The 22,324-nt window shown below is 40.0% G+C and overlaps 2 protein-coding genes across 2 annotated transcripts; one reads left to right on the forward strand and one right to left on the reverse strand.

The window, feature by feature from the left end:
• The first annotated feature begins 3,792 nt into the window (after window positions 1-3,792).
• On the forward strand, window positions 3,793-12,123 carry IFNGR2 (interferon gamma receptor 2 (interferon gamma transducer 1)). Its single transcript, XM_009708005.1, has 6 exons — window positions 3,793-3,911; window positions 4,405-4,580; window positions 6,555-6,703; window positions 8,083-8,236; window positions 9,323-9,477; window positions 11,962-12,123. Exons 1-6 carry the CDS (start codon window positions 3,820-3,822, stop codon window positions 12,121-12,123), a joined length of 888 nt encoding a protein of 295 aa, XP_009706307.1. The 5' UTR covers window positions 3,793-3,819.
• A 3,332-nt stretch (window positions 12,124-15,455) lies between these two features.
• On the reverse strand, window positions 15,456-21,729 carry TMEM50B (transmembrane protein 50B). The gene is made up of 6 exons (XM_009708016.1): window positions 21,554-21,729; window positions 20,833-20,945; window positions 19,675-19,742; window positions 18,519-18,611; window positions 18,259-18,316; window positions 15,456-15,824 (listed from the first exon to the last, which is right to left on the reverse strand). The coding sequence occupies exons 1-6, from the start codon at window positions 21,650-21,652 to the stop codon at window positions 15,779-15,781; spliced, it is 477 nt and encodes a 158-aa protein (XP_009706318.1). The 5' UTR covers window positions 21,653-21,729; the 3' UTR covers window positions 15,456-15,778.
• Between the last annotated feature and the right edge of the window lie 595 nt (window positions 21,730-22,324).

Raw genomic sequence — 22,324 nt, forward strand, 5'->3', positions numbered from 1 at the left:
GGCTGTAGTTTGTGCTGTGGCACCCGTTCATCGGCTGTACTTGAGCTTCCCCCTTTTAATTTTGCGAATTGATAGTTTAGGTAGGATTGGATTTAAACTTCGATGTAAAGGCTTTGCCATAACGAGGGGGGGTTTGCTCTTCAGGTCAGGTCTGAGCTACGACTCACAAGTGTAACCCTGGCTTCAGTGTGCATCCCAGCAAGTGTGGCAGAGGTGCTGTTGCACGTCTTGAATGCGGTACGCATACGGCGTGGTCCTTATTCAGGCACACGGGTACCTCTATGAGTTCAGCATGCCCGCTGTCATGTTTTCTTGTGTTCATCAAGGCCAGCCTCTGACTAGGGAGCCCTCTGGGGCTCTCCGGCTGTTTGGGGGCCAGCTGCAGTTCCAGGCCTCCAGTCTGTGGCCAGACTTGGGCGTCCAAATACCTATGGGTGGGTTGAGGCGAGGCGGGGAGACCTGCTGCAGTCTGTGTTGCTCAGTCCCATCCCATCCTATCAGCAGGATTTCCCCGGGAGCTGTTCTGGTGTCAGGCTGGTACATCGGGCCTCCTTCCCCTCTGTGCACACTCTTGTAGGCATGGTGCGCTGTGTTTTTCTGTTGCAATTGGAGGTGCTACATGTTAAAATCTGAGCCAAAAGAATAGCCAGCTGTCATCACTCATCCCCACCTGGCCACACGCTTCCGCTATTCACCTTCTGCAGGCTTTGGTGCTTGTCTGACAATGTGAGAAGCCAGTTTGGTGCACCAGAACAGCAAAAGTCCATTGGGAAAAAAAAAACCAAAACAAACCCAAACCCAAAACAAAAACAAAAAACCCCAAACAAACAAAAAACAGACTTCTTTTTTGCAAGTTTAGCAAAATAATGTGTTCTTGGGCTGATGCAGGGGAAGGGATAAGAGATCATTCAGGAGCAGGAACGGAGCCTGTGAAACCAATGGTTGGGCCAAGCTGAGCTGCTTTCGCTCACTGTAACTTGTGGCTTCACACTCTGCTATGTGAAAGCTTTGACTTGTGGCTTGAAGAGTATCTGCATCAGGAAAAAACGATGTGAGCATTGTTTGGCAGATGCTTTAAAAAAAACTGGTTCAGCGAGGCCACCTTCCAGACAGAGGGAAAGGACGGGGCTTTTCTGCTTCTTCCCCTCCCTAAGGTAGTTTGGGTTTTTCTAGGATACTTGCATACGTAGGTGCTTTTTTCTGAAGTGTGCATTTTGTTACTTCGGGTCATACAAACTAATGATCGTTACGGAGTTCAGTGTGTGATTTCAGAAATTTAAGTAACTTCCCTTGTGGAGTTCAGATATCTAACTGAAATTACAAATACTTTCCTCTGATGTGCTGCAGAAACAGCTCCTCAGTGCAGTAGTAAGTGCCTTGTGGCGCACAGCACCTTGATGTTCAACTACAGAGCCATAGATGTGATAATTTTTTCGGTATTTTGGAAGGTGATAGAGGAAATTATCTGTTTCTGAATGCTAATATAAGGCAAAATAATCAATGTGCAGTCTTGACTGAGGAGAAGATGAACCAGCTGCCCTTGGCCCTCATTGCTTTTTCCTTTTTTCTTTTTTTTTTTTTTAAGAGGGAGAGGAGAGAAGGAAAAAAAAAAAACGCTAGTGCTTGTGTTTCATTCTGACAGCTTTCTTGAATTTTGTAAAATTAGTTTGTATCGGATGTCTGAGTGCACAGATTACTGATGGTGTAAGATACCTTGCCACATACCAGACCAGCAGTGAGAGTGCAAAAAAGAATCTGCGTGACTGGAAGGTGAAAACTTTTGTTGAATGAAGAAAAGGTTACTTAGTGGCCTTTAAATTACATGAGAGATTAATAGATAAGGTATCGGTTTTTTTACTGTAAGGAACGTAAAACAGGTTTGCAATGCTGAATGATCCATCTGTAGCCTAAGGCAACGTGTTTACTTAAGAGCACTACTCAAAAGTTGAGGCTAAGAAGCTAGTAGCATACCTCATTAAAACTTTGAATGCTCAACTAGTTATTTTGTATTTTGAATTTAGGGTTTAATGCAACTTTATGAAGATTCGTGTCGTATCTTTCCTGTACATGGAGGATGTTAAGAGCCTGGCATGACATCTCTTTTGAAAGATAGCACCATCAGCATCAGTGTGCTGGCTAGTGCTGTGTAGCAAAATCAGATGCAGAAATCAAAAAGAAAAAAAACTTTTTAACGGCTGGGGCCAGAATTTAGCTTAAGTGCTTGATCTTCTGATCTTTTTTATGTAAAAATAAACCGTATCTTAGGAGACTCTTGTCTTAAGAACAAAAAATATCATGTGGCGTATCATATCGTGTCATCTCGTGGTTGTCTTTCAGCTTAGGATCTGTTGACCTAGTACGTTTAATGGTGTAAGAGGATCACTACATGGCCAAACACAAGTCAAGTGTAGAGGGAAAACCTTTCTCCCTCTTAGGACAAGCAGCAAAAGCCGTTGCCCAGCCAGGCTGTGCAGGCTCCATCCATGGAGGTTCTGGGACCTGCCTGGAGAAAGCCCTGAGCAGCCCGGTCTGATGCCAGAGCTGGCCCTGCTCAGGGCTTGGACTTGGTCCAAAGACCTCCCGAGGGCCCTTCCCACCTGAGTGACTGCAGTGCTGTGGTTAAAAGTGTGAGGCTGTTTCGGTTTTAAAGGCATTTGATAACTGCATTTTCCTGTCTTCCTCGCCTCAGCCTACTTGCGGTAATCTTAGTCTCTTTCTTTTGACCATCCCAATTTCTTGCTCTTGGTCTCCTTGTCTTTTGGTGGTTTTTTTGGTTCTCCAGCCTGCTATTTTGCCCTGTTTATATCTCCTTCCAGCTGCTACCCCACTTAACTTCTCATCTGCCTTTCTTTGCTTCACTTGCCCCCATTTCTCCAGCCCTTGGTTCTCTACCTTTTGCTTGGCTGCCCTCCCTCCCCTTGGCTTTTTTCCACCCCTCCACCCCCAGCTCGGTCCCTGGGCTTTGGCCGGTCTCCAAGCCCAACAGTCAGCTTCCTCCTCTACTTTGCTTGGGTGGGTGAGAATGTGGTTCTTCTCCCGTACCAGAGACACAACTGTTTCCTCTCTGCTTCCGTATTTCTCGCCTCCTGATAAGCTGCTCGAGAGCTCTTGCACTCTTTATTCGCCCCCAGGAGTTTATAGTGTGACCGAATCTGGGTGGAGGTTCCTGCTAGCAGAAGGCACACCTCTAACAGAGGTTTCTGTCCCTTTCTACATTGTGAAATCGGTTTCAAAATTGACAAAACTTCAGACTTGCAAGTTGAATGGTGCACTATGTGAATGTTTAAGGATAAGCAGGCTTTATTTTTCTTTTTCCCCCTACCTGTTTCCTGGAAAGTTTCAGTGAAGTGACTGTGGCATTTTCAAAGAAGTTAGCAGGAAGCAGTCAGGGAAAAATGTGTTCGGAGTTGTTAACACAGTAAAATGTGAGTTGCAGACAATTGAAATAGGTGAGCTTTTTTAATAACAAGTGGCTGTGGACCTTAATTTATAGCTTTGTGGGGGAGCTGGGTAGCATTTATTGTTTTGTGCTGGACTCAGTCCTTCCAGTGCTATGTTCTGTGGGGAATGAATAAATAAAAGCACTAAGTTGCAATTCAGTGCTTTGTGAATAGCAGGGACTTAAATGTTTTGGTACTAGTGCATCTAGAAATGGAATAAGGAAGAGTTTTTGCCTGCGAAGCAGTGAAAATGTAATATATGGTGATGGAATTTGGAGACCAAAAGTTAGTTACTGTGTACTTGAGTGTTTCAATAATTATTTTTATTTCTCTTCTTACTTTAGAATCTTCCCTCCATTTACCGGCACCGAAGGATGTAATGATTTACTCCTATAACTTTCGTAGTTTGCTGAGGTGGTCTCCAGTTAAAGTGGATAGAGGCCTGGTGTTATATACAGTCCATTTTAAAACGTGAGTAAATAGTTCTAAAAACAACCAAACTAATTTTGTTCTAATCCAGTAACACAACTGGTTTAAAAAACCAAACCAAAACAAACTAACCACCAAAAACCTAAAAATGAATAAGCACAGAAATGAAAGAATGAATTGTCTATTACAGATGCTTTTATGTATATCTGAAAGCAGCTTCTGAAGACTGACAGTCTCTTAGCCTGTGATATGTCCGCTAAACTAAGAAAAGATTGAAGATCTAAAGAGCACCCAGAAATGTTGCATAGTTTCATGTAGAATTTTAGCCTTACCAAATTCTCTCTTGCTAATTTTAATTTTTCCTAGATACTGAGGAGATGCTGGTGCTGAAAGGGCTGTGGAATTAAACCTGCATGAAAGCGCTAGTTTTGTAACACATTATTTTGCTACAGAAATTGCCTAGGTGGGAGGAATTGTATTTTGAGTAGATGCGCTGTTCTGCTGATGCTTTATTTTCCTTTGTTTTGCATTGCAGAGGGGCCTATAACCAGTGGGAAGAGATAAACTGCACCCGTATCGCCCAGACTGAATGCAATTTCCCCTGGTCACTTAAGGAGCGATGCTGGACTGTTGTTTTGCGCGTGAGGGCTGAGCTTGGGCAAATGACTTCTGACTGGGTGAAAACAGAGCCATTTGTGGCAGAGAGAAACAGTAAGTGCTATTTATTATATCAGTCTCTCTCTCTCTCTCAAAGGAGATTTCTTTGGAGAAAAATGCATGTTGTCTGTTCTAGACTTTTTTTGACTCTGTTATGTACAAAAGCCGAGTGAGAGAATTGTAGGTGTTTGGTTAACGACGACTACAAGGCCTTGGTGCGTTACTAGGAATTTGGTACTACTTACTAGTACTACTAGGAATTTGGTACTTCCTCTAGTGGGGTTAGCAGCATGTTCTTTCAACAGGTATTGAAAGAGAAGTAGATGAGTTTCCTTGGGTGGATGAGCCTTGTAAGAACTACAACATATATTTAGTTAGAGAGTTTTCCAGTTGCTCATTTCCTCACTTAGCACGCACACATACACTCCCTTGATTTGTGGTAGTCTAAGTACAAACGACCTGTTTTATTGAACAAATCCCTTTTCTAATAAATATAAACTGTTCTGACTAGCATGTAGAAGGGTCAAGGGCACACTTTAAATCCTGTTAAATGTGTGAACAAGCACCTTGTTCTTTATAAGATCTGCTCTTTGCCTTGCTGTGAATGGTTTCAGGATTAGAAGAAAGTAAATGTTGAGTTTAAAAAAAACCTCTGAAATGATAACAAAGCAGAGGAATGGATTTATTAACTCCTTCGTTCAAGTTCTCCTATACCTTGTGAGGAGCAGCGGTGGCCCGTGCTGCAAAGCGTATGATACTTTCCCTGGTGACTTCAGTTCTAAATCTTGGATTTTCTCTAGTCGTGGGAGCGAGGAGTTGCCTGAATCCCACAGTGAAGTTTCCAGCTGACGTATCCATAGCTTGCAACGCAGGATTGTTTAGGAGTGCAATCCTTTGGGGGTTAGGAAAGCACCAAGCTGATGGGAATACAAGAGAAAGCAGAGGCTTGGTGTGGGAGAGATGTTTGTGTGTCTGTTCCTTGGGGGAGCAAGAGGAACACGATGTGATCATTCTTGTATGACTGCCCTCGAGATCAGTTCCAAGACAGCAAGACCATGGGCTACTCAGTCGGGCTGTTCTCTTCCTGTAACATTTGGATCAGTCTCACTTGAGAGGGGAGCTTCAGGAGTTTGCAAGGACGCACACAACAAGGTGTTCGCAGTTGTACAGCAACAGGAAGTAGAAAGAAATGGAAATTTCTCTACCAGTATAAAGATCACAGGGGCCAATTTTCTCTAAAGTAACAGTGGACAGAACAGGTAGTGCTAGGTTTTTTGAGGTACAATAAGCAATGGTTGCATGCAAGGATTGACTTTTGCTGTTGATAGCTACCCCTCTTTAGTGTGCAAGCAGCTGTTAACTACTAATATTTGCATGAGTGGGTTTTTTGGGATTCTGGAGTGCATTACAAATGCTGAAAAGCTTAACTGGTGAAAGAAGTCACAATACAACAGATAAATGACTAAGGACCCTATATGACCTGTGATCACATAAGTCTCTTGTGTTAGGACTGATGGTACTTCATATAACATTTTTCATGATTTAGACCTCAGAGTACTTCACAAAAGTAGGCCAGATGGAGACATGAAAGCAAGGAGGGGGAAACTAGTTATTCCTCTTCCAATTTATTGACCCAAACAGTGTGGTTTTTTTGAGAACATGGCATGTGTGGCAGGCTATTTGAAGGAAAAAAAAACAAACAAACAAACAAAATTGTGTCACCATTAACTGCAGATAAATTCAGATACATTTTAGTGAATATTTACTGAATTTCCAGGGGAAGTTAAAAGGAAACTTTTTTTTAATTATCTAGTTTCACTTATGCTTTCAGGTCTTTTTCCTTAGATTTGTCACAAAGTGGATATCTTAAATGCATTAAGCAGATGAGAAAATGTTGTATTCCCTTTCTTGAGAAAAAACTGTCAATATTTAGCATGCTTGCTGACAGTATCTAAGTAAAGCTGGAGACAGTACGATGAGCTGTTCTGCATCCCAGAGGTTCACTGCTCTTTCTGTGTTTATTTTCAGCGATTATAGGGCCTCCTAAAGTGAACAGCGTGACTGTAAGCTCTGACTCACTTCTCATTAGTGTCACGCCCCCTTTTAGATCTGAAGCAGGTGACCTTCTTCAGTATCATGTGTCCTACTGGGAGAACACAACAAGTACTACTGAAAAAGTAAGAATTCTCTCTAATTTATTTTGTTCATAATGCTTTCGTGACTAAGAGATATGAGTCAGCGTGTCTTGGCAAAACAGCAGAAATGGAGGAAGAAAACTAATGTGGGGTTTTTTTTTTTCAGCAGTGAAGGTAACCATTTGGTGTCTTGAAAAGAAAAGTTAATTTGATCTTGGCACGAGTATTGCACATATCACAAAACTTTCAAAACCATCTTTTTTTCCTGCATATGAAACAAAGTTTAAATCACATTGCAGATCAAGGGAGAGAATCCACAAAGCATCAAAGGTGGCTTTAAAATGACATTTAGATTCCAAAGTTTGCTTACACAAGTTGGAAAACCCTGAACTATCCTTCCTCCTTTCCTGTGCTGGGCTTATTTGTGCTGGCAGCTTCAGTTAAGAGGCTGCTTTGGCCTGATGTTGCCTGTTCCTAGGGCAGAGAAAGGCAAGAGTTACTAGAAACGTGCTAGACACAGCTGGGATGAGCTGTCCCTGTTCATATTGAGACTTAGAGGCGTTGGTCTCGTCGTGCTGTTATGCTGCTGCCTGGGACCCTGGTAATTGTGTTTGTGACAGGCCAGCGTTGCACGGGAGGGATTAAGTAACATTTAACAAAAGAGAGAAAGAACATCATTTTAAGGTCAAATGTTTAAAAAACAGAAGCAGAAAAAAAAAATTACTTAAAAAAACCCCCTTTGTTTCAAAGACCTTGGGAAATCTGAAATGCCTCCACTTCCTTCCTCCCTTGCACCAGTAACACCCATAAAATACCTTCATGTTTGAGATTCAGACAAGAAGTCACTCTTGTAGGCTTCACTCAGGCCCTTACCCGGGCCACTTACAGATTAAAAATTCCCAAAATAATACCCTGTGGTGGCCGTGTGGAGACTGTGGAGGTTTTGCACTGCCCATCGGCTGTTTCCTTCTTCAGTAGAAGGAGCTGAGATGGTGGAAGCTCTTCACTGAACTACGCTTCCGTCAGCCTCCTCTGATGGAGGAGGCACTTCTCATGTCTGGACTTTTCCCTCCCCCTTCCTATATTGGGCTCGCTGCCTGAGCTGTTACAGAAACTGTGTCAAAGCATCCAGCGGCAATATTAAACTGACTGCATCAGTTTTCATGCCTCTGCTGTTCATGCCTTTATAGATGATTTTAAATGGTCAGGCTTAATTTAATTTAAAAATAATGAAATTTCAAATGCCTTCAAGTAGGAAAGTTGAAATATATTTCATTGCTTCCCTTGTTTGGGAAGCTGAATTATGAGAAATAAAATCTGTGCTTTTTGAACAAGAAACTTAAATATGGGGAGGGGATTTGTATTGAGGACAGGTCTGTTTTTTACAGTAACACTTTTTTTTGTGTGTGTCTTTTAAACAGGAGATAAAGATGAGCAATACAGTATTCAAAATCACAGATCTAAAGGAATTGACACTTTATTGTTTTAGAATTCAAGTAGAATTGAGGACACATTTGGATCCCCAGTTACTTGGACTGCAGAGTGCTCCAGAGTGTTACAGAACTACAATCAGTGGTATAATTTATTTTTTTTTTAATATAGTGGGATGAGTGTAGAACATGAGTCTTGGACTGTGTAACCGGTCACTGACATACCTGTAGTGTTTGTTTGGAGTGCTGAGAGAGCACCGAAAGTAGTTCACAATTGTCATTGATGGCAAAGTAATAAGGAATTTTTCAGTCAGTAACTGAGGGTCTACGTTGTACTCTTCCCCGTGTCCTTTTCCTCCATAAATACTGCAATGGGTATTCCTTTCTAGAAATATGCAAAGAAAGAAAAGACAAATACTTGGTCTTTAGAGGAAGTCATTGATGAAGGAGACAGCGTTACTCTTGCAAATCCTCTCCCTCAGCCACCACCTCCTGCAGAACAGGAACTTCCCTCTCCTCTTTGACCTGCTTCCTTCTCTGACGTTTTGAGCTCTGTGTTTTCGTATGAGATAAGAGAGAGGATGAGGGGAGGAGAGGGCATGTGCAAGATAACAGAGTTTGTCCCTCTCTTGAAGCTCTCCGTCTGACCACCAACACACAGGCACAAGCCATCTCTAGCATGCTTTGAACACACCAGAAGACGTATAGCTGAAACCTGCGTACGCGGTTTCTGAAGCCTTACAGGAGCTGACCGCCCGGGTAGTATTGACCTTGATCGCAAGCCCCTGCGCTGTGATTTTGGAGTCTCTGGTGCTCCCCTTGCTGAAAGGAGCTGCACATTCTGAAAGAGAAGCTCCTGGCATTAATGGCCCTCGCTGACAACTGGAGAGGGGGAAGGACAGGTTGCATTTCCCCACCAGCACTCTGCCCGCCAGCTGTCCTTCCTCCAGCCCAGCATTTACCCTGGCAGGTAGAAGTGGCCTTGGGCTGCGTGATTAAGGGGCAGAAGCTCATGGGAGCTGGCAACTTCCATGTGGAATGACAAAACAAGCTACTTCTGAACACCAGTGTTTGGAGTGCATCTCTAGTAGGGTTGTTATCTTAGCCTTAGAATTATACTTTTATTACCAAGTATAGTAAACTTCAGCTTGCTATATCTTGTTTTACATCTGATGATGTAAAAATATAAACCTACCATATGTATATAGTTTGGGTTTTTTTTCTTTTTCAGAGGCAACCAGAGCTGGATATATTATACTAATATTTCTGTTCGTGTTACTTTTTGTAAATCTGGTAACAGTTGGTTTATTTTTTCTGTGGAAACACCACAAAACACTTAAATATTGGTCCCAGCCACCTTTAGAAATCCCATCACACTTTGAAGAGGTACGTGTAGACACTTTATATTTCTACCCCCTGCCTTTCTCCCCCTGTAAAAGACAGTGATAATCTGGGAGTGAATATGAAGGAAGCTAGTTGTTGCGTAACAGAAATAGATATAAACAATTGCTGACTTAGTGTGAACTGTTACTTTTCCCATATATGATCTCCCACTTTATTCCTCTTTTACTCAGCTGAATTATTTTTTTTTCTCTACACTAAGATACAAATGCTGCTATAATCCTGTTATGAAACTGGAGTAAGATTCTCTGTTCCTTGACTACCCCTTGTCTGTTCCTTTCTTTGCTTCTCTAAGTCATCAGGCCTGAAAAGCAAAAAGCTTTTGTGTGCTGCAGAACAGGTACTCGGGACCTGGGCTCTGATTAGAAATCAAATACAGAAAAGCAAACATTGATCATTTTAAGAGCAAGGACTGACTTGAAGACTAAAGACTACCTAGGGGAATGTTCTCGGGCTTTTTCTTTTTTTCCTGTAGGTTTAGCAACACTCAGATGAAAAAGTCATCCTGGGACTTTTTTTTTTTCTCCTTATAGCCCACACATTTCTGTACTGAACGATATTGTTTCCATCCTGTTCATCTTCCTCTTTTTAGTATTTAAACAGGAAGCAGTCTTTAAGCAGAGTTCTTGATTTAAAAGTTCTTGTCCAGCATACATTCCATATTTTTAAAAGCTTGTATTTGTTTGCAGTTCTCTGAGGTGTATTCCTTTGTATATATCTGTGTGTCAGAGCAGGCCATTGTACTATGGTAGTTCTGTGATTGCAGAGCTGTTTTTCCAGATTTTTATAGATGTACGGGTGAATGAACCCAGACTTTCTGCAGAGCCCTGAGTAAAGTAAATTAATTTTCTCTCTTCGTGCCACCTCATTTCCTGGGAGCTCAGTGGAAACAGCTGTACCACATACCAAGCAAAGTGTCTCTCTCTCACATGGGGAAAAAAACCCAACCAACCAAAAAAAACCCTTGTACAATGTATTAAAATAGTGCATTTCATGCAAAGGACTTGCGAGAATAGAGTCTATCATCATGTGTTCTGGGGTAATTGTATTCATCTAGAAAATATGTAGCAAAAGTAAATAGTCTTGAACAATAGTGAGCCTGGTTTTGGGCAAAACACTGATAAGAAATGAAAGAAAATCAGTAAATATGCACAATTTTTAAAATGTGTATTTCTAAAAGGGATCAGCCAGCCTGGGGCTTCTCTTCTTAAAGCACACAAGTACAGAATACCGATTATTTTAAGGCCATTGCGTATGTGCTCTTTTAGATTTTTCAGAAAAGTCACATGCTTCCTTCTTTTACAGAAGGATTCCAGCTTTCAGCATCTTGAGTTATAGGGAGCAGCTCTACGGCAGAAATGCCTTTGCATAGCAAAGCCAAATTGAGGTTCATTTATGTCTTGAATTTACTGAAGTGGATCTATTTGAGGTTCCCATATGAAACATTTGTTTTTAATACACCTGAAAAAACAACCCTGTTGCTCATTAGCCTTGCTATGGTTACAGAGAAAGTGGAGCCTTAATTGAAACAAAGGTTAATTTTGTCTCAGAGACGTGGGATTGAGCTGTGGTCCCATCTCAGCCAGATTATGACACCTCCTACAGCACAGACCAAGCTTTTGAGTAAAACTGCAAGCTTTTAACAATGTGAAGGTGTCTGTGTTCCAGACATTTTAAATTTTCTTTTTTAAATCGGGGGGGAAAAAGTGTTCAATGGCAGATTTATTTTTTTTTTTTTTGTTCAGTACATAAATTGGTGGATGGCTCAAATTCCATGTGAAACACAAGATCAGCTTACTGATAAGGAAAGTATATGAGGGTGGCAGGAGGAACAGGAAGCATTGTCTCTGGCCTACTTTTTTTTTTTTTTTCCTAATGCTCCTTTCTTTGATTATGCATTCATTGTAAAGCTGATGACTTAATTTGGGAAGAAAGGGGAGCAGAGGGGAAGTCAAAGCAAAAAGTCACTATGAGAGAAGAATGTCAGCGGAGGTTTCTGGTAACAGCAAACGCTGCAGATCTGACTTGCCTGACATGGAACAAACTAGAATCTTAGATCTCATTTGCTCCATCGGCACTTTAGACAAGCTGGCAGTTGCTGGATTCTTGCAGTTGGAGCATCTGTCTCCAGCAGCGGAATCAAGAAGTGTTTTCTTCTGTGGTTTGTGCTTAACTAGTAGGAATTTGCCTCAACTGACATGGGAAAAAAAAAAAGGAAATGTAGGCTACTTTAACTCACTTAAATAGATATTTGAAAAAAATGTATCCCCCCCCCCCCCCCCCCCCCCAGGTATTTTTAACTTTCTCCTTGTTCAATGTAGTTTCAAGGAAATCCAGACTAGAATCTACATTGAGCAGCTCTCGCTGTCAGTTCTGGTCTGAAGCAGCTGTATTCTGTCTCTGTAATGCGTAATAAATACATCCATTCTGTGGCTAGATCCCTAAACTGGTGTTTCTGGCTTTTTCCAGTATTTGAAGGACCCTAGCATGCCTGTTTTAGAGGGGCTGGACAACTATGCTGAGGATGATCCGCATGATTCCATATCCGTTGTATCTGCTGAAGAAGGAAGCAGCAGTTTGGATGGTCAAGCTCAATCACGCAGCATCGCCAGTGACAGTGAAGTCACTTAAGCAGCCCCCTCCGCCCGTGCCTGGACTTTGCAGAAGCTCCTGCCCTGTAGTAGCTGCCATGTGGTTGCTGGCAAGACAGACAACATGCTCCCAATAAAATGCGGCCAGTGCCGAATGTGGAGTGAGATGTTGCTTCCTGAGAATAGCACGGACCCTGAGCCTTTGGTTAAACGGCTTCTGCTGTGCTACAGCAGCAACTGTGTTCTGCCGACAAGATGTACAAGGTGGAACGTGAAAGGGGAATGAACACTAAATTGCCTAAAGACAGCTGGTTATAAAATGGTTAGATCAACATCATATTTCCCACCTCAAATTGAAATAAAGCTTTGAGAAATAATGGCACTTTAGGGTAGGATGTAGTACAACCTGGAGTTTTTCAGAGATGAATAATTGCACCGTGAATTACTTTTATAATGGCTTTTGTTTTGCTGCCTTATTTGTGAAGTCTGTGTGAGCACTCAAGGTGTATTATATCCACCCCAGTATGCTTTTCTGAATCGTTTTAAGTTTTCTGTGGCAGCTTCTTCCCTCCAGATAAAACCTGCAGTCTAAAAAGAAATTGTATAGTACTTTACTCCCTTCAGCACGAACCTCTGCTCCAAGAAAGGCCTCTTCCTATCTGCCTCCTAACACTCGTAAAAAAGCATTAATTTTATCATTCTTTACAGCAAAACAAACTTTAAAATAATTTTGCTCAGAATTTATATAATGTGTATCAGTAATTATCAGACACTAAAATCTCTTGTTGACTATCAGATCAGTCCTGCAAATGAGAAGTTGACTGAGGGTGATTTCGAGTCCCTTAGAGCAGACTACACAGTGAACCTCACGTCACAATCCTGTGGGGTCTGGAAAGTGTCTAATAAAAAAGACCAAATGAACCACTTCTCTACTACAAAGGTTGTTTTTATTTCTTTTACTTTTCTTCCTGGGTTTGATACAAGTTGTTTTTTTTTAAAAAAAAACAAAACATGCTTGTTTATTTGCAAATGACTTGTTCAAGTTACTGAGGTCTGTTAATGAACCTGGTTGCTGTCAGAGCTGTGCGTTATCCAAGGTCACACTGTCCCACCCCCTTCCAGGAACACTCCAGACCAGCATGAAACATCAGTAACTTTTTTCCCAGAAGCTTCCTGCGGTGGTTTCCTTGTATCTAATCACTTGTGACTGGGGAGCACGCTAAGACAAGGTAGTTAGCTGAAGACTTGGGTCCTACTTCAAGGCTGCCAGACTTTGAAAGTCAAGTGAGGCACAAGCTGTGTAACACCTGCTTTTAAGTTCATCCATGTTCTGTTTCTGTCCTGTGCTGCAAAGGAAGAACCACAGACTTGCAAAAGGAATAACCTAAATGCATAACAGAGGACATGAAGAAGGTAAAACAGCTCCTGTGAACATTTAGCAATACAGCATACAATTTCTGAACAAGCCCTACGCTAGACTTCTGTGAGTGAGAGTTGTTACTAAGAAGTTTTATAGTTACACAAATAGGCCAAAGTTAAAAACCTTTTGTTAGGCCAAGGCCTTACCTAAACCGAGCCATCCCTCTCCCTCTTGGCCTGCACTGGCAGTACATGTGGTGTAAATGTGGGCCTCAGGAGATTCTGAACAAAGCCTGCGTGGTTCTTACACTACACTTGTGTTCAACTTTGGCCACCAGAAAAGGACACATGCTCAAAGCTGTCTCTCCTCTTGGCAGCTGTAGAGAGCACATGACCATTTCAGTTCTCTAAAACCAGAATGGATGCTCAAGAAATACTTACAAGAAAGCAAACTTCTGGTAGAAGAATGCAGGTAACTTCAGAAAGAAGCTCTTGCCCTGCTCTTAAGAAAACTGGTTTTTAACCAGGAACTTGGATTAAAGCACGCTGTAAGGGTTCTTCCAGAGTCAAACATGGAGCTTGTGCTGTTCAAGCATCAGGTGCGATACACTGTAAATGGGATTAGTTATAGGCTGCACTTGTTTCTCACTTAGTAAAAAAGCCAACAAACACTCACAAGCTCCTAGGCAAGAAACTGATAAGACCTGAAAACAAAACCCTGGTGTAAGACTAGCTTACAGGTCCGTACTACTTGATCTATTGAGTACTCCTGTACAATTACCTTGTGAAGTTCACTATGTTGAGAACATAAGAGAAAATTTATTGCCTTTTTTCTGAAGTTACAACCAAACAAGACAACTTGTATGTACAAAGCCATGATTAACACCAGGGAATATATCGTAACTCACTGCGGGACGGTGAAATCAGGATGAAGTTAGTCTAGCCAGTAGCACATTTTCAGCTGCAGCTATTTGCTTCATATTCTGTCCACTGGAGAGATTCCCACAAGGGAGCAAATAGATGACTAACAGCATATAGTAACCATGCACAGAAGTTACGTTCGGCAGTTTTAATACCGTTTGGTCAGCAATCCTGATACATGGCAAGTTATAAAAGCTTTTAGACACAAGGTGGATTCAAATGCTTTAAAAACCACATAGAACTCATAAGGTAAGGAAGTCTCCAACAGCAAGATGAATATACAAGATCAGTCCAAAGCTATAAAACATCGGTTTTCTCCTGTTCTGTATATTCCAGCTGGAAACTGGATTTCAATAGTGGAAGCATTCCCATAAAGCGCCCATGAAATTTAGGAGATAAATACATTTTAACTGGGACAAACAGCAGTCCTAAAACTGGCAATTATGTCAAGGTAAGATTGTGAGCAATAAATACATCTACTATATCCCCACTTGAAATGCTCGCCTCTTAAACAGAAAAGGTAATGAGTAGCAGGATAACTGTTCATTTATCAGCAAAAAGCTTCCCTGGAAGAAAATTCTGCTAGTGTAATTTTAAAGATGTTAGTCTGACTCTCATTTGTTCTTTATATTCCTTAAGTATGACTGGCATCAGTTTGTTGGGGTTTTTATTCTAATATCAGTAAATAACATTACGTACTAATTGGTATCTATTACACTGAACAGCCTGAAATTAATTCTAAGGACTGCGGTGCTACCAAACGTCATTTGTGCTATAGCAATCAGAAGTCAGGAACAGTTTGATTTGCCATGCAGGACCTGCTTAATATAGGGCCTTGGTTAAAAACTCATAACCTTTTACAAACAGCTACTTTATTTTTCTCAACAGTTATAGAAAATTCTTAAAATCTGCTCTTATCTTGGCATACAACAGAATTTACCCTCGTTAAATATGGGCTTAGCTGGGTCACTTCCAGGCGCTGACTCTTCCTCTGGGTTCCGCAGGCCGCCCTTGCTGTCAGCCCTTGGCAAATCGGTGCTAGCTCCCCTCTATGTAAACGCAACAGCCCCTTTCACAGGGCAGGGGCTTTATCCTGCTTGTTCACTAACAGTTCCATGGAAGTCTCTGACACATGTGAAGGTTTGGAAGATCAAGTCTTAGGAGTTGATGGAAACCTCTGTATTTGAAGAAATAAGCCTGAAGATTTCAGAAAGAATGCTTGACATTCCCTTTTTAAGATATATACAGTCATATGTACATATTCACAAATCTGTCCTGTGAAAAGAGGGAGCTTATTACAGAAACTGTCTCAGTTTGTGCAATTGAGAAAGCAAAAAGAACAAATAAACGTAAATATATCTACATACATAGTACAACATAGCAACTATGGAACAGACAACGCTATACATGGTCTTTCATCCCCATAACTCTTCTGTTCTTCCAAACTTGTAGATCAGAGTACTAAAGGGGGGGAAAAAAGATAAATTAAAAAAAAATAAATCAGACTGTACATAAGGTGGAAACGGTAATTTTAATAGTATTCTTATAATCTTATGCTATCTGCACTGCAAATCAACATCCCTCCAGTAACCTTAACTTTTATCCAAGTCAGTATCTGATTTTTGTACTTACATTTCATTTACTATGCATTGCTACAACTATGAGATCTAGCTGAAGCAGCTGCTCAAATAAAAAAATAGCCAGTCTCACAGTAAAAGCAGCTGCCCTTCTGAAGGAAAAAAATTCTGATATTTAAGAGATTTTAGGACTGATCCACAGTTACAGAGCAGCAAGTCTCATCCTGGCATCTGGCAATCACCTGAACATAACGTATCACACTAGGACAGAATCTAAACAATTACATTTTTATGAGCAAATCAGAAAGAATATTGATCCTGTGGTGGATAAGTGAGATCCAAACTACAATTTGATTTCCAAAATTCCTTTTATAAGGTTGGATGCAATTACATTTTGTCACGAATCAAAAAAAAAAAAAAAGTGAAGAGAACAAAACCAAGCATGTCTTCCTTATTATTCCTTCTACTTGAAATTATTTTGTTCTTATGGCCAACAAACAGGTGGTAACGAAGGGCACAGTCGTACTTAATCAGAAGGGAATGAAGAGGGAGGGAAATGAGAAACACTGACACTGAGGACAACAACAACAAGCGATGATAAGTAAAACAAGGTAGACACCCGGGCAATTAATTACAGAAGAGAACTACTAATATGGCACGTTATACTAAGTAAAAAAACCTGGTGGAGTAACAACCAGGGCTGAAGCACAAGTCCTGAAGGAGACACATGATTCTGGGAATACAGATATTATGGAACAACACTGCTGGAAGAGAATCTGATTCAATGAAAACAAAATTTTTTGGATAAGGACATTGAGAAGGGCATCGCTGATTGACTGACGTCTGGCCTAAAGACAGGAGTCTACGGCAATGGATGGACTTATCAAATGTTACTGCCTAAAGTGTGTGGTGGGATAAAAAACAAGAATTGATTTATTTTTTTTTAAATAAAAAGGTTGTATTTCGTCCCATAGTTCACACCTAGAAAAGTTTTAGAAGACAAAAGAAAACAAATAAACCTAAAATACATCTACATACAGACTACAATAGAAAGTAAGGAAAGACACTTTCAGAAACAAAGAACAGCTTCAGAAATAAGTTCATCAAACTACTGAAGTAAGACTAAAGATTTCAGGCATGGTGAAACTATTCTCAAAAGTCTGCTTTCATCAGTACCCCATTATCAGTCCTGTGCAAGGCTACAGGAGAGATGTAGGAACTGCTGTTTTCTGCAAGAACATAACTGATTTTTCCAAAGAGGGAAGCACAGGGGAGGCAGTCGATCTAGCTTGCTGTGAAGCATTTGATACGGTAAGAAGGAAAATTGTTAGCACAGTAACTTAAAGGGGAAGAACTTGCCAAAGAGGAAGTTATGTGAACTTTCTCAGTGACTGAGCTCAGAACTTACACTATTTAATGCTTTCATTGTCTTTTATTATTTAATAAAATTCACGTACTGCAGAATGCATTATACATATAAAAAAGAGTTATTACAGATACAGATAGTTTGAAAGTGTCATATGATATTCTTAATAATATTAAGCAAAATAAAAGAAACTGATTTAAGGGTAATATTACAAAATATACCTTTATGCTTTTAGAAAAAAAAAATTATCATTCTTAACAACTGAAAGCTCATCCAGTAGAAAGAAATCTAAGGTGTGTCAGTTATCTGATAATCAAGTCAGTGATATGAAATAGTCAGGAAAAGGGCAATAGGATCTCGCAGCTAGCGCTGTCAGGATATATGCCAAGGTATTTGTAGTACAGAGATGAAAGCATTATTGCCATTATCCAAAGACAGTATCTCACCCAGAATACTGTCTATATCCTTGGTCATCCACATTCTAGAGCTGTAAATTGAGAGATCAGAAAGAGCTGGACTGACAGGAGCATGAGGAGAATGAAGAGCCTCTCACGGGCTGAGAACGGGCAAATAAAACATTGTCTCTAAGCACTGGAGCAAAGGGAGTAGAAAAAAAAAAAGTAGCACAGTGGGAAAAAAGTAGTTTTTAAGAAATAGTTTGATCAGTTTCTGCATATCACATATCTGGTAATATCACATCAGTTCTCTGTACAATGTCAGTTTACTCAGTGACCCAAGAGGTCCCGTCGGCTGACATGGCATGTGAAGGTCAGGATGGGTAACAAAGTGAAATAAGGAGGGTCCTGCCTTGAGAGCAGCAAACTCCACATTAAGGAAGGTCCGCACCTGGAGTCAGCCTCCAGAACTTATTTTCCAGGAGTATCAGTGTGCACAGAAGCAGGAAGGTCAGATATCCTTTTTGGAAGGAGGGAAATTTGCCCAGATAACTTACCTGAAAAATATCAATGCATTTTGGAAAAACACTGCTAATCCAGGGTAAACATTAGTGTCTGCAAAGTAACAAAGGAAATATTCAGTTCTTTTGTATTGGAAGGTGTATTTAAAACACCACTCATAGTATCATTCTCTGACTACAAAACTAGATGGTATGGCTCTGACAAGAACCGACCACACACTTCTGTTCTTCTGGACTTTCTGCCTTTTGGCTGACAGCAAAAGTACTTTTCTATATGTGAAAATAAACACACTTACTCTGCGTAACATATGCTCCAAAAAGAATCCACATTGAAGCAATAAGTGAACCAAACATCAACATAAAGCCAATGAAGAGCCAGACACGAGCACCTGCAGGAAATATTACAACCTCTGAGAACCACGTAGACTATCAGCCATAGTAACAGATGATCCCAAGCTACGACTCTGTTGTGACACAATATGTTATCTTGCTGAAGGCACAAAGGGAAAGGGTTAAACCCTGTATCAAGGACAAGATAACCCAAAATTTGCCTTCTCTAGTAAAACACATAGTAGCTGAATTCCCCTTATTTTAGTGAGCAGACACAACTACCAGAATTTTCCCCTCACCTATAGGGAATGCCTAACATCATCTAACACAACTTGGAGTGGACTAATGATGAGGGACTTTGCCAAAGCTATAGTCTTTCTGAGGTAAAGATGGCATTCCAATAGGGTACGTAAAACAAACGCTTCCTGTGTTTACTTCCGAAAGGTATTTTCAGATGGGCAACATCTACCATAGCTAGACATCACCTGCTGAAAAAGGAAGATGATGCCATTGAAAATAATCAACCTGCTCACTCATGGGAAAGGAAAAATATTTCTATGCAAAGATTCTCTTGTGCCGATTTATGAATGACACACAAAAAAACATGTGCGCTAGTTCAAAAATCAGTAAATCCTACCAGATTTCTGGTCAGGCATTCTACAAATCATAGGAAAACAGATGCTGGGATCCACATGGGAAATAGTAAGGGAAATATGAATGAAAGCAGAGCGAGGATAGCAGGTCCACAGATACCACACAGTAGGTGACATACAGAAGAAACAGAATGTTTGTGATATATTCTAAAATAAGACATTCTTAAGGAATGTGTGCTCCATAGCCTACCACAAGGCAGAAATTTATTTCTCCCAGCAGCTACCCAGGATTTGCAGAGGAAAAGTTTAGGTATTCAAGATCTACAGAAGTCAAATTGTTCTAAGTTCACCTTTTTAACAAAGATAGTACTTATCTCCAAGTGTTAATTTTGTAAAGAAATTAACTTCACAGAAGTTCTCTCCTACTCCTTAACTTCTGATTATTATTTGTTTAACAACCACTTAGGAAAAAACCCCAACATCTAAATAATCAGTCTTTCAACTCAGTATGATTTTTAGAGTTAATTACCTGTTCTTCCTAAACATCCATCACTGTAGCTGTCTCCTCTCACCTGTGCATTTGATACAGCATTTATCCTAGGAACAAAAAAAGTGTATACACTTCAGATTACTAGAAAATCAATTTAAAGTTATAAGTAAAAAGCTAGCTTTTTTTTTTAAGACACAAAAAAATCTGGGAAAATTACTTGGCATTCTGTATGGTCACGTATTATTACATGCCCCTTAATGGAAAGATTCCAACCGGATTTCAAGCAAACCCACTGTCTATTCATAAGTTTTCCTTTAATTTTTACATTAACAGACCTGTAATATGAAAGAATTGCCCTTTTTAGCGATCGAAATGTGCCTGGTTGCTTTCTGGCTGTTTAAGTTTTTAAAATATCTAAAGCCACGCTTCACAGGAATAATAACAGCCAGTAACACAGTGGTCTCATGATTACGATACAATTTGTTTTCCTTCACCATGAATACTGTAAGTATTCAAGCGAGAGACACCCTGTAAGGAGGGACAACACATTTTCCTAAAATGAGTTACACTGCTGAGGGAAAAACCCAGAAACTTTCAGATACCAAGTGTAAAGAAGGTCTTGCATATCCAAATGCATCCTTTTTTCTCACCAATATTGTATGAGTCAATAAAAACTACTACTACTCCTTCGGGCTTGACACGCTTACATCTTTATAACAATAGCTATAAATACTACTAGCTCTCCTATTTGAGGAAGTTTTGGGCCAGAGACAGCTGTAAAAATTATTTTAAAATAGGGGAAAATTCAGTCAAATGTTTTACATTGAGGTAAGCAACTGTGCAGCATTACATGAATTTTGATCTAGGAATCTAAATACTTATTATAGAAAGCTACTTGCATAAAGGAAGGTCTGCTTTCTCACATACAGCTGAAGCACACAGGAAAAGCAATTTACCCTAAACAGCTGGGGAGGGATAGACACAACAATGAATAAACAGACTACGATCATAAAACAAAGGCCACAGGTAAAAGAAAAAAGGCCTCTACATTGCCATGCAAAAAAGGTACAACAAGATTACTCCTAAGTCATTTATAATCAAGTGATTCAAAGTTTTCTCATACACCATATTGCCTAGTAAAAAGCCTATTTAACAGCTCATGTTTATTTTATAAGAACTCCATTTATACACACTTACATGAAAAAAGCTAGTGTCGAAAACACCCCACAGGTATGGAATGCATGGTTCATTTGTTCTGGCTTAGGATAAACTACTGCAGCATCTATCATTATCCACCAACCTGTGAAAAACTAGAAATAAAACGGACCAGTACTATGAGGCTGGAAGGGTACAGAGACAGGCAGACAAAACACAGCACGTGTGCATGCATGTCATTGGTTTGTCTTTTAACAGGTAGAAACTATTCCAGAAAGTTATTAACTCTAAGTAGGACTCTAAATCTGTCTGATATGCACCTTTTGCATAAACCTTAACAGTGATGTTTTCAGAGGAGCATTTGGGAATCAGTCGCATTTTCTATTCAAATTAAGTATCAGTGTATGGTTAAATTCCCTGTACAGCTTTAAGAACAAGAATCCAGATTCTAAACACATATGAGAAACAAACTATGTATAACAGGTGTTCTTACAAATCTAACTATGCAAAAAATCCACCAGGAATTTCAATCTTTTTTAAAGAAGACATAGCAGAAGTGGTCCATCATTATCAGACAAAATGCAAAGTTATGCGACTCAAAAAAGCTGTCTAATAATCACACTTAAAAAAATTTTAAAGAAACATACTGCATTGAGGTGCAGTTAAGAGTGAAACCTCACAAATTCTCAAACAAAAATGTAACTGTTGGTCGTACTTCTAAACTTGTCAACACAGTTACGATTCACATCCTCCCAAAACTTACCAATACACCCGCAACTATTGAAGCGATGGCATTTCTTCTTTCACTCCAGTCAATACACTCACATTCTGGCCACCGGAAGTTGTCTAGGAATCCTGCCATTTCCTCAAAGATTAGATTGCCCTTCTTATTTTGTACTTATACATGAATATTCCCATTAACAACTGTGTCCTAAACACCTGAAACACAGCAAAAGATGCATTTAATACAAAGTAGCAAAATCTTGAGATGTTTGACAATTCTCAGTGTGGGTTTTTTTAACAGAATTAAGTATTTTGTATACTCTATGGATTCCAAATTGAGCTATATTTAAAAACACAGCCTACCTTACAAACAGAACTACAAAATAAAATCATCACACAACCCAAAAACTTATGCATTATATATAAATTATTGTATCTGAAACAGAAAAAAGAATTAAATAGAATATACTGTTTGTTCAAATGTATGAAACACAAAAATAAAAGCAAGCAAAAAACAGGAGCAAAAAAGTAAATATTTCAATCTAAGTTTCATCTCCAAACCATAATCCTCTCTCTAGCACTAGCAGTTAAAAAAAGAAAGATACATACAACAGGGCTTCCTAGGCAGACCTTGGTCTTTGAGTCAGGCCAAGGAATCTTGCCTGACACACTTGTATTTCCAGTCTCCAAATAAGACAGATAACACAGTGCCTTTCTAACATAGGGGAAAAAGGGATCAACTCAGTGAATCAACGAATACCGAGGGTAAAGAATGTCCCGCTTCACACAGAGAGAGGATCACACAGACGTT

Source organism: Cariama cristata, unplaced genomic scaffold, assembly GCF_000690535.1.
Source record: "Cariama cristata isolate BGI_N322 unplaced genomic scaffold, ASM69053v1 scaffold33840, whole genome shotgun sequence".
Classification (NCBI taxonomy): Eukaryota; Metazoa; Chordata; class Aves; order Cariamiformes; family Cariamidae; genus Cariama; species Cariama cristata.

What these genes read in the sequence shown, in the direction of transcription:
- IFNGR2 (XM_009708005.1), top strand. Translation starts at nt 3,820, where the DNA reads ATGATTTACTCCTATAACTTTCGTAGTTTGCTGAGGTGGTCTCCAGTT. An exon ending in TATACAGTCCATTTTAAAAC is followed by an intron (nt 3,912 to 4,404) that starts GTGAGTAAATAG and finishes TTTGCATTGCAG; the next exon opens with AGGGGCCTATAACCAGTGGG. An exon ending in ATTTGTGGCAGAGAGAAACA is followed by an intron (nt 4,581 to 6,554) that starts GTAAGTGCTATT and finishes GTTTATTTTCAG; the next exon opens with CGATTATAGGGCCTCCTAAA.
- TMEM50B (XM_009708016.1), bottom strand. Translation starts at nt 21,652, where the DNA reads ATGGCAGGATTCCTAGACAACTTCCGGTGGCCAGAATGTGAGTGTATT. An exon ending in CAATAGTTGCGGGTGTATTG is followed by an intron (nt 20,946 to 21,553) that starts GTAAGTTTTGGG and finishes TTTTATTTCTAG; the next exon opens with TTTTTCACAGGTTGGTGGAT. An exon ending in TGGAGCATATGTTACGCAGA is followed by an intron (nt 18,317 to 18,518) that starts GTAAGTGTGTTT and finishes GTTACTTTGCAG; the next exon opens with ACACTAATGTTTACCCTGGA.